The 11,930-nt window shown below is 49.0% G+C and overlaps 1 protein-coding gene across 11 annotated transcripts in view; it reads right to left on the bottom strand.

Moving 5' to 3' along the window:
* Positions 1-2,677: 2,677 nt before the first annotated feature.
* CHD6 (chromodomain helicase DNA binding protein 6) overlaps positions 2,678-11,930 on the bottom strand; it is a 96,598-nt gene continuing 87,345 nt past the window's right edge. For 8 of the 11 annotated variants that reach the window (XM_064391432.1, XM_064391435.1, XM_064391433.1 and 5 more), the window contains 5 exons: positions 11,416-11,862; positions 10,588-10,776; positions 8,743-8,862; positions 7,592-7,696; positions 2,678-5,632 (listed from right to left, as the gene is read on the bottom strand). In XM_064391432.1, the coding sequence (XP_064247502.1) occupies positions 4,745-5,632; positions 7,592-7,696; positions 8,743-8,862; positions 10,588-10,776; positions 11,416-11,862 (1,749 nt within the window). In that variant the 3' untranslated portion in view covers positions 2,678-4,744. The remainder of the gene's footprint in view (positions 5,633-7,591; positions 7,697-8,742; positions 8,863-10,587; positions 10,777-11,415; positions 11,863-11,930) is intronic. The other 3 variants (XM_064391434.1, XM_064391438.1, XM_064391437.1) reach the window with 2 other exon arrangements.

The following is an 11,930-nucleotide window of genomic DNA, read 5'->3' as shown; positions in this document are numbered from 1 at the left end:
AGAGACAGGAGAGACTGGAGCACCTGCCTTGGCTTTCACTCCCCTCAGCTGCGCCTGCAACAGGTCCAGGACACTGCAACTTCTTGAAACCCTCTGAAGGCTCATGCTGGGCTTGCCTGAACTGATGTGTTCAGGCAGGCTGGGTCTGAGTTCCAAGCTAAACCAGAAATGTCACATCCCATCCAGACCACTGGCAAATGGAGCCAGGTAGTGGTGCTGTATGGAGTTGTTAATGAATTAAAATCCCACGGGAAGAACAATGCCACATGGGGAGTGGGACTGATTTTCTGCAGGGTTGAAGATCTTGCATTGTTTTATACCTCTCGAGATGAAATCTTGATTCTTCAGGAATTAGTGCCAACCTATGGCACTGCACCTATGGTCTCCAGCCATGCCTGGGAGCACCATGAAACAACCAGCATCCCTAAAAGCCACATGGGAGGGCGAGGATGATGTTCCTAGGCCAGCTGTCCAAATGTACAGGGCACACTTGATGCAGATTGATGGGAAGGGGATTGAGAGAGAAGCTGGATTTTCTTCCCTCTACTTTTCCAGAGCTGCTGCTCTGTGGCACTGGCAGCACTCTTTCCTGGCAGCACTGCCTGCCTGTCTGGTGCCCATGGCCGAGCATGGGTGCCATGGGCAGCTGGGCACTGCTACATGGGGTGTGACGCATTTGGGAACTTTACCTGTAGTGTAGTGCCCAGAAACTGCTTTGAGGTTGTAAAATGTGAGGAGATTCCTCACATTTCATCTCGTGACTCAGTCCATGCTCCACATCCCTGGGGCTGAAGTGGCTCCTGAAGACGTGAGGAGCAAAACTGCACTGAAAAGCTCAAGTTCCAATGCAAACCAGATGTCATCAGAGAAATTGCCTTCTGCTCACTGCTGGCCAAGATTCCAGCTGCAAATACTTTCTTGTAAATCTCAAGAGCCCAGAGTGGAGACATCTGCACCAAGGTTAGGTAAAGCTCCCCTAACCATGGCTCAGTGCTGAGGAAAATTCTTCCCCCCTTTTTGTGACCATAAAGAGAATTAAGAGATCCTGTCTAAATGTGTGATGAGACTTCTCTGTGTCCTGTATGATAAAAATCAGACAAGGACAGCAGGGATGTGCAGCTGTGCCTGTTTTACTCACTCTCTTTGGGAAGGGGCATTCGTATCCTGTAAAACACAACAGGGAGCAAGCTGTGCACACAGTGCCCATCCTCCACCACATCCACTCACTGCCACCAGCAGACAGCACACCGTGTCTGAAGAGACAGAGACACTACAGCCACCACTGATGTGACAGCCCAAAGCCAGCACATGCTCCTCCATGGCCCTCCTGCTGCAGCTTCTGCCAGTAAATATCCTGCATTATGGATGCCGAGGTGCAAGGCTGCACTGTGTGGAACCAGATTTTAAAGAGAGGCTCTGGAACTCTGGAAATTCATAGTTCACACTACCAATTTGCCAGTCTTTTCAGTGGGGTACTTCTCTCTTTTTCTTCCCCAAAGGAGCAACAAAATACCAGGACAAGATGCTTACACAGAGCAGGTGGAGCAATAAAAGCATTGGTTTTACTCCGTGTCTTTTTTCTGGATCTTGAAAGAGTGGAGCTGGTTCTGCACATCATTCTGATGAAACAATGATGAATGCCTGCTTTGCTAAAGGCTGAGATTCTTACACAGAGATTTAGGACAAGCATTTTCACAAAACCTGGAGGTGCAGGAAGCGCAGAGAGAGGAGCCCAGCACCCCCAGCACCCCATCTGCTGGGAGGGGCTGTGCACATGCCAAGGGCTGTAAGTGCCTGCAGGGTGGGGGTGTGTGATGACTGCGGAGGTCTCTGGGCTTCCAACTCACTCTTGTGGGAAAAGAGGGTCAGCAGAGAGCCCTTGTGCATCCTCTGTGCATAAACGGTCCCTGGAGCTTGGGCTGCTCCTGGCATCTTGCAAACCATGTGGAACACGAGTTCCCTCAGGCTGGTGAGTTCATGCAGGGCGTTGTGGGAGCTGCGGGCTTGGCCCCTCACAGCAACAGCAGAGTAACACACAGGGCACCAGGAGCAGCCTAGAGCAGCCACCAGGCCCCTGTTTTCAACAGCTTCTCAATGGGATCATGCTGAGAAAAAGGCAAGTCACGTTTATCACTGAGTCAGGTGAATTAAACATTCACATATATTTGCTGAAAAAATTATATACATCTGTAGCAAGGCTCTCCCAAGTCTGAAAGATAAGCATCATCTAGTCACTAAATTAAAAAAATAAAAATCTGACTTTTAAATATTTTTCTTTTTATCCATGTTCAAGAGCACAGACAGTTTATTTTGTTAGCACATTTCGTGAAGGATGTATGTGTGTGAATAGCCATGAAAACCAGTGAAAATTTGGTGTTTGTTTGGGATATGATGGAAAAGAAGAAGCAGCCATTTAACGCCTTACAGTCTAAATAATCCACAGAGTATATCGGGTTGCAAAAAGGTCACAAAGTAGCAAAGAGAAGCCTAAACACCCAGAGACGTAGCATACATGTCTGCTAAGGAAGAACAAGGTATAGAGCATGCTGGCTACTTAAATAAATTTCACTTTAGACCCTGTTCCTTACGCACGTAACCCTGGAAAAATCATCCCATAACAAGAAATGGACTCGGAAGAGATTTCTGTATCCATTCACAGTAAGGCTTTGAAGATATATGAAGTTTTATAGCATTTGTATTTTAAGGATTTAGGGCAAGTACATGTTCTTCCACTGAATAAAAACAAAGTTAGTACTTAAAAGGTTCAAAAATATATCAATCGTGACTTTTTTTTTACATAAATAAATTATATTGATTTTGGATTTAACAGCTGAAAAAACCCTTTCTGCTTCCACTGGAGGCAAAAACTGAACAAAATGTTAGTTAAATAGAGATAGCAGCATTTCTAAGAAATCTGTTGATAGTGATACAGTATCTATGCTACAAGAATGTTATTAAATAGAACACAATTATTGGGGGAGAGGAGGATTGCATTATGATTGGCTAAATCCTTTAAAAAAATCATCCAATCCAGTACACTGGGAATAAATTCTGTGAAAATAAACCAACTGGTTTTTTGACCACGGGTAACAGACTTCTTTGAGATGCTAATTTTAACATGTACATAATTTATAATCCCAAATGTATAAAAGACAATGACAAAAAGCATCATAAATAAATAATGCAAACTGAAATAGTTATGTCAAAACATTTGGACCATCCGATAAATTAGCAACTGCAACAGAAAAATAAAGTAAAAAATACAGTAAATTGTGACAACCAAGTGTGAAACTGATGAGTAGCACACTCCAACTCCCTCCCCGCCTGCCCTTCACTTACTGCTGCACCACTGTGGCTTTATTCAATTCTCAGACCATGAGCTGCAAGTAAGAACAACCCCAAGAGAAAGAAGAATTAAAGGAGTGAGGGGAAGGAGAAATCAGAAGAGTTGCCTGTGGAGGAGTCTCAGTACTCAGAGCTGGAGCAGGGCGCTGGCAGCATTAAAACCTGTCCATTTGAAATGCAGATGCTGAAATCATTTGGAGGACTGGAAATACTGTTCAACAGCAAACGGAATGGGAAGAAGCCAAAGTCATCTCTTCACAGTCCACCACTACAAAGTAAGAAACTCAGGCTCTGAAATCTCAAGGGTCCTTCTCAGAGGACTCCCCATGGAGGGAAGCTGGCCTACAGCCTTCTCTGTGTTTGTTGAAAGAACGCCACTTCTGGGGTAAGGAGTGGGAAATATAAAAACTCAGAAAGCCTAAGTGTTCATATAAGAGCATTAAAATCGGTGTGGTCTGTTCATGGCTGGAAAAAAACCAAAACCTTTAGAGCACCTGTAATGCCATAGCTGAGAACTAACGCCAGAGAGGAGAACTGAAGACAAGCAGAATGATGAAGGAACTGGCTGCTACAGATACAGTAACCCCAGAAAAGTCATGCAAGTGTGCAAAACCTTTCCAGCTCAAGCTGGAAAGTTCTTGTAACTACCAAGGAAAGGGCAACTAAATTCCACATAACATAAAACCAAACGTTGGTTTTAAAAAACACAAAAGAATGTCTACATCATTTTTTCACTCTCTGCAGTTTGTCTCCAAACCTTTGAGGTGGGGGTGATCAAGAAATTATATCACTACCAGTTATGCTTTTCCTTTCAAAGAAATGAATATATGCATTTTCAATTATTAGTTATATACTTCTGTCTATACTACTATTCTAGTAACCATGATAAAATAGGGAAATACTTTAAATCAAAAATACACATTAGCACTTATTATAGCTGTGCTTTTAGCCCAAATATAGGCTTTTTCGTTCAGTGTTGCTGTAGACAGAAATACCCTTGTCTGTGTGTTAGACCAAGAGACAAACACTTTTCTTTTGCTTTTGATTTTTTGCTGCTTTTTCTTCTCAAAGGAGTGAGCAATTTGCGGGGGGTGACCAAGTACTGGATTTGCTATTGTCAGCTGGGATGATTGACTGGAAAAACAGAATGAGAATTCGGTGCCTCCCGTACTAGCTAGACAACACTGTTTATCTAATAAAGTGGCAAGACCCTGCAACTATTAACATGTAGTATGTCACCAGTTTTTTCTGACAGGGAATTAGGTAGATAATATTACTCATGGAAACACAGGTTTATGAAGGTGGAGCAGGGTGGGAGGGGAAGTAACAAAGAGTTTATGGGATAAGAAACTCACAAGCCACAATCTTTTTGTGTTTTTCTTTCAATGAAACAAAAGGTCTAATCGGTATCGTGAGCTGCTTGGCGCTCCTCTGCTGGTCCGTCCTGCTCCTTCTCTGCCACCGCTGGCAGGCTCTGCTGCACACAGTTTTGACTGTTTGCAGCTTCTTTTTCCGGCAGTGAGACAGTTTCTGGCTCTGGATTTGCCAATTCCCCTTTTGCTTTCTTCCTCTTCCGCTTCTGGCTCTCCAGGTTCGCCGCCTCTGAGTGCCTGGTTTGCTGGATGCCAGGCAGCGCCATGCCGATGCCAGGGGAAAGGAACATGGAGGGATAGATCAGTCCAGGAGACATCCCTGGGATAAGAAATGGGTTAAAAGCTACAGGACTACTGGTAGTTATTGCAGATTCTGACTGATTAGAAAATGAACTAGGACCAGGCTTATCTTCAGTGAGAGGTTCCTTTTTCCCATCCTGGCTGCCCTGTTTCTCCTCATTGGCTTTCTCGGCGCTGGCTGTGCCACCTTTCGTTGTGCTTGTTAGCGAAGTTGGAGCAGTCGCGGTGCAAGTTGTCGTCATCGGGGAGTTGAGGAGCCCTCCCACACCGAACATCTGGGGTACGGTCGCCATGCCCGGGAGCATCATGGGCAACATGCTCAGGGTGCTCTTCACATCCTCACCGGAGGGCACTGCTGCAAAGCCAGCAGGAAACCCGACCAGCCCGGTCAGAGGGATCCCTTGCATATTTCTCATGTTCTGAAGTCCCACTAGATCCATCCCTGCGATTAGTCCGTTCATGAACAGTGGTCCCATTCCAGAAGAAGAATCTGCTACAACACCAGGGCCTTTAAGGAGCTCATTCCGGGGCCTCCTCCCTCTCCGGCGTGACCCAGTGTCCCGGAGCACAGGCTCGGTGAGGATGCGATTGAATTTGTTTTCGGGTAAGTAGCCCTGAAAATGAGACATAACAGAGAACACCCGACAGTTACTACTGCAGCAAAGGGAATCTGGCTTGTCCATGCCCACATCTGTGTCCCAGATGGTGTTGGCACAGAAATATTTGCCTACATGATATGGAATTTGAGAGGTACACACAACTTTTCCCCAAGAGATGCTGCCAAATGCAAAACACCCTTGCTCTGTCCTGGCAGGATCCTGCACTCTCTAATGCTCAGGGAGGGGAGGAGGAAGCATGTTTTTACCCTGTTTTTCACCCCAGCCCTCAGCACCAGCTGCTCACAGCACAAGAAGCACCAGGGCAGCGTGGTGTCAACTGTCCACTCAGCTCCCTGCCCAGCTCTAGCTGTGCCTTCAGCAACAGGTGAAAAAATCCTCTTTGAGATGGGAAGGGCCAAATTTTCAATGCTCTGCAGGACAGCAAAGCTCATGGGATGACACAGAGAGTGAGCATGCTGTCTGAGGAGCTCCTGGTCAGAGTTTCACGGAGATGCCAGGGAGCATTCAGAAAGGTCTTCTGATGGAAGAGACATGGGACCAAAACCCAGCAGCCAGAAGTGGGTGAGACAATTTGGTTACACAGAGCAGTGCAGGGGGATACACAGCACAGCTTAACACTCCCTTTTTCAGCATCCTCAACACAGACATTTAAACATTTCCCTTCGTGGTTCCCTTGGGTATCAATATCTCCACTCTTTGAAACATTTTGAATAATAAATTTAGGTAGGAAAAGTATTTCCTGTTGACACCTGTAGTGCAGAAACGTGAATTAGATGTGCCTGGCAGTCTGCTCAACACAGCACCTGCCCAAGGAGGGAGAACCTTCTGGGAGCATCTCCCACTGGCATGTGGGAGTAGCTACACAGGCCATGAATGTCCCCGGGCTCTGTGGGGCAGCCAGCCCCAGCTCCTGCTGGCCTGAGCACCCAGAGCTGCCAGCCATCTTTCTGCATCCCTCTCCTACCAGGATGGGTATGCATCCTCCAAAAGCTTAGTGTCCATGGGGTGGGAATGATCATGGGATGCAGCCACTGGAGCAGGGCACAGGGGAGGTGCCCAGGCAGGGCCAGGCACACAGTGGTTTCTGTGGCAAAGGGACAATGGTCCCCTCAAGTCAGGGGAAGGAAGAGCTGTCAGCTCACTGGGGCTGGCTGCCCAGATGGGGCCCTGATGCCAGCCTGGACATGAAGCCACTTCCTGGGCAGTGGGACAGACCATGCCAGCACTAAGGAAAAACCAATTTGAGAGCAGTACAAGCCTCTAAGATTCACCAACAGATTCACCATCCAGCCCTCTGCAAGGTTATCACACAAACCACTGCAGCCCAAAACCAGGCAGCAGGTGAGAGGAACTGCAGGGAGAAGTCTGGATCAGGCCAGCCATGGGGCAGGGCAGGATGATCTGGCATGCCAGAGGGGAGAGCACTCCTTCACCCCAGGCTCTGCCACACACCGGGGCAGGGATTGGTGGATGGAGAGGGTGGATGAATGTGGCACAGGTGACTCCATCCTGCCCCTCTCCCTGCCTGTGCCTGACCCTTCAGGCCTGGTGACCTGCGGGGCCTTTGGTGGGCCCGCGGCTGCGCAGGCAGAGCTCACAGGAGCAGATGAAAAGCATCAACTAGAGGTGGCTTTGAAAATTTGACCCATGAGAATGTTTTGTCTACACCCTTTCGTCCAGCTCCTAGGGTGCTCCTCCTGCCCCTGCTACCCTCAGCATGCCAAGGCTCTGCAGCCAGGCATGCTGAGCCCCGCTCCCGGAGCTGGCCCCTCTCTCTGTGGCCTGGCCACGGCGCTGGCACAGCCCAGCCTCCCGCTCTGCAGCCATCCCCTCCCACACGCCCAGCCCAGGGCCTGCCTCGCTCCCAGATCCTCACTGGAGAAAGGTTGTGGGGATGGGGAGGGGAAAAAAAAAGATGACATGATACAGATTTCTCCAAAAGCTCTAACTTACTGAAAGCTTAACAATGTCAGCCCAGTCAGCTGCAACAGCATACTCCAAGTTTGCATCAAGCCACCTTGGCAATTCCTTCAATGCTGGTGCCGTGGCTCCCCCTAACTATAAAACACAGCAGAAGGATGACCTCTATTGCAGAGAGAGTTATGTAAAATAATACAAAAAAAATGATTACACTTCCCCTAGCTTCTTATGGCTGCAGTTTGGCTGGGGTGGAGACTCTTGCCTTGCTACACTTGCCTTTCTGCAGGATTTGGTGTGTGCCTGCTGCCTCCACACACACAGCTCAGGGAGAAAAGGCAGGTTCAGCCTCTGTGGCCCAGCCCACTGCCCTCCCAGGGACCAGTGATAGAGACAGAGCTTCTGTAAAAGCCATAGTTAGAACTGGCAAAGTCCCACGCTCATCCAGGAAAGGCCAGCATGGGAGCAACAAAGGGGAACACAGATGTGGCTGAAACAACCTTTCTGCCTCACCGTTTAGTTTTGCTTTTAGATGTGATCAATGTCACATCACCTTCTGACCTTGTACAGTCCGGGGTGTGTTTAAGAACTAATTTCTGTGCAAAGTACTCCTGAACACCCCTTCTTGTTCAGAGAGGTGAACCCCAGTCCGCTGGAGATTAAACTGCAGACAATTAAATCCAAGCTCCTTGCTCAGAAAGCAAGAAAAAGCCCTTCCAACCCTCAACTTTCTACAAGCCCAGCAGTGGGATGGGTATTGGTGTGCTCTGGCCTGTACCTCATAAGGAGGAACAAACCAAAGGTATTTGCATGGCAATGTTACAATTTGTGGCATATTTTAATGAACCTAAGGGGAAAGATCAAATCCAGGATGGAAAGCACAAGACAGGACTGTGCTGAGGGTGGCTTTAAAGCCAAAGGCTGTATCTCATTGCCACTGAGGGGTCTGTGCCCCCAGGCAAGGGACAAGAGTCCCACATCCCTTACTTCACACAGATAATCACTTATTTCACAGGTCTGCATGTCCCTGGGCACACATGTGTCACAGGACAATATAGATTAGAGACCTCTTCCAGACTTGTCTCATCCATAGGCTTCTGTGGATTAAATCTCCCCCACAGATGAGCTCAAAGTCTGCTAAGCATTTTGGGACACTGAGGGCAGAGCACAGAACAGCCTTTGCTTACCCGCCGTCCGGTACCCTTATGTACCACCGGCACCCGCTCCTCTCCCGTCAGAGAGCTAATGTCCAGTTTGTTGGGGTCCTTGCAGCGCTGCCTCCTCTGCTTGGGCTTGTCTGAAAAATTCTGGAGTGCAAACAAGACAATGTTAATGAGACTAGATGGCTTAATGAGCCTGGCTGGCTACAAGCCCTGCAGGAGAGCAGCATGGATGGGCTCCCAAGGGACAGAGAATCCCTGCAAGCTGGGACAGGAGCAGCACCAGCAGCACAAACTGGTCCCTGCCACAGGACCAGCTCTCAAATGAGAAAAACTGATTTTTGTAGACATAGAGGGGTCTCCATTGTACCCCATTTAGAGCACCCTCGCCCTTTCTAACTTTCCTCCACTCCTGACACTGCAGGTTCTTATACATGCATCTGTAAACAGGACACTGCATCCAGTAAAGAGAGAACAGGTCTGTGTGTGCCACTTGTGTCACTCTCATACAGCCACCTGCTTCTCACCAGCTATTTTCACCACAGAGATGCTGCACCATGTTTCTTTGGGATCAGAGCCCTCTGGAACCGCAACCTACCGAGTTACAGCCAAGTCACTGCACACCCACTGCTGATGTGCCTGCAGGGATGGAGCATTATAATGAACAACTTGGACAGCACGGATTCCTGAGAGTCAGAAAAAAACCCTGAGCGCAGTTCATCCTTTGAACTGAACTACTGCAGTACCCCAAAGCCTCTCTCAATCCATCCTACACGGAGAGAAGAAATCCTGCAGGGCTGGCCTGAGGCACCAGGGGCTTTCTGGGAGCAAGAGTTTCACCAGAGGTATGGTCAGACTGGGCAGGCTCCAGTACCTCCCCAGAAGGCAAGGGTGCTGGGAAGGAGTGGCAAGGCACCTCCACACCTGCTCCAGCGAGTGTAGCCCTGGGCACACAGCTGGATATGTCTCTGGACTTTGAAAAGCAAACTGCCATCCTGCTGAGCAGATGCTGGGCTCCTCACCTCTCATCTCTAACAAGCTTTAAAATGCTAATGTCTTGCCTGTACTTCAAGCTCCAGGAAATCCCTGCCTCAGGCACATGATCCTCCAGGACCAAGATGCAGAGTCTTTTCTGTTTTACCATCACATTTCTTCCTGCTCTGTTTCATGGCCTGTGCTCTGCCTACCACATGGTCTAACAGCCTAAATAAGATGAAACCTGTAGAAAACCAACCTGTGAAACCAAGAGGTGGAGGTTTATGAGAGAGCAGGAAGAATCAGACAGACTGTGCACCTCACTCTGAGCCACTGCTTTCTGAGAGCATCCATGGCCACAGCCTGTCAGCCTCCAACACAGCCTCTTCAGTCTAGCTCTTAAAGAGAGCAGGTTTTCTCTTGCCTGGGAACCTTATTTAGTACAACAGCACTGCCTATAATGACCCCGTGGAAAAGAACAACATAGACAGACCTCGAGCACCTCAAATCTGTTTTCTCATTTCTGTCGCCATCCACCCCATGCCCTTCTGCAACAAATTGTGCATTGGGCAGATAGATGCACTGCAACTGGAAAAGTGACCTTGGGTAACAGGGCTTGGCTCCTGGAGGATGCCAGACAGGTCCATGCCCAGGGAACCCTGAGAGTCCCCCACCTGGGCATGTTTGTGTTCTGGGGGAAAGGAGAGGGGTTCTCCAGCAGCAAGTGCTTTTTGTTGCTGTACAGGGGAATAGTGCTCACCTCTTAAACATGTCATGAGTCCCTGAACAGCCCCAATGAACACCACAAATCATGTTATAAGAAAAAACGTAACACAAAGGGCAACACACAAGGCAGGCACACACATACACACATGTGCCACTGAAGGCCACCCTTACTGTGCCAAAGCTGGGGACATCGAGTGTGTAGTCAGACTGCTGCCGGAGCCAGTCAAGGAGACTCTTATTCGGGACAGCCTTCTCTTGGCTGCCTGCAGCTGGGGCTGGCTGTGGAGTTGAGGTAGCAGCAACCGGCCCATCAGGGAGGGGACTGTTCTGAGGGGGCTGCGGCTGGTCTTCCTGAACATCCTGCCATGGAAGGAGGAGCAGGGACAGCCCATCAGCAGATGCAGTGATGCATGTGCACCCCGAGAAGCACAGCTCCCAAAGCAGGTCATCTGCTCCCATCACACAGACTAATCCAGATACTCCCAGTACCGCTCCCTTAAATCACCACCCACCACCACATTTCCACTCCATTCCCAGCACTGGTGGCAGGAAGGGCAGAGAGAACTGAGAGATGTTTCTGAACTCACAAGGAAACATTCCAATCACCAGGAAGACCAACTTCCCCTCAGATCACTCCTAAAAGTGATCTAGGGGCACTGGTCTTGCTCCATTCTTTGAGTGGATCCCAGGACAGAAGGAGAAAGGGTGTAGTAGGATCTTGTATTCCTCATCTTCCCTGAACCTAAACATTCCCTGAGGTGGGGCAGCTGCTTTTGATAATGTTTAGAAGGATTCCAACACTCCAGAATGCTGTAAACCAGAGGGATAACTTCTCTTCCTCCCTGTAGTATCTACTCCTGCCTGGTGCTGCACAAACCAAGCTGTCCTGGAGGAAGCTGTGCAGTGTCATGGGCAGCAGAGCTTGGAGGGGGGAACTGGGCCATGAAACAAACTGCTGACTCCACTGGGTTCATGTGAAAGGAAGGAGCATCAACCCACCTGCAGCCTGCTTGGAAGAGGCCTCTCCTTCAAGAAGATGAGGTCCATCCCTTCAACATTTTTCCTCCTGCCCCGTCTCCTCCTCATGGCAGCATCATCTCTTCGGAGGCTGCCATTTACAATCTGTCCAGTGACAGGATGGATTAACCCTGCCTGCAGGATGCCAGACAAGTCCATGCCCAGGGAGCTCTGAAGGGCATTCATGGTCCCCAGTTTGGGCATGTTTGTGTTCAGGGGGAAAGGAGAGGCGTTCCCTGGGGACCCATCAGAGCCTCTGGACAAGTCCACTGCTGCCTCGCGCCAGCCGTTCAGCACGATGGGTGGATGGACATGGGCTGCTGCCAGCTGCTCCAGGCTCCTCTGTTTGGCATCTCTCTCCATCTCGAATTCATAGGGTCTCCTGTGCTTCCGTTCATCTTTTATGAAGGCAGGGCTCAGGAAACCTTCCTGTGTGTACCAAAGCCACAGAGGGTTACAGCTGTTCCTGCCCTGTCAGGGACCACAGCTCCTCATAC

This window comes from Passer domesticus, chromosome 16, assembly GCF_036417665.1.
Source record: "Passer domesticus isolate bPasDom1 chromosome 16, bPasDom1.hap1, whole genome shotgun sequence".
Classification (NCBI taxonomy): Eukaryota; Metazoa; Chordata; class Aves; order Passeriformes; family Passeridae; genus Passer; species Passer domesticus.
This window is presented reverse-complemented; position numbering and strand designations above follow the sequence as displayed.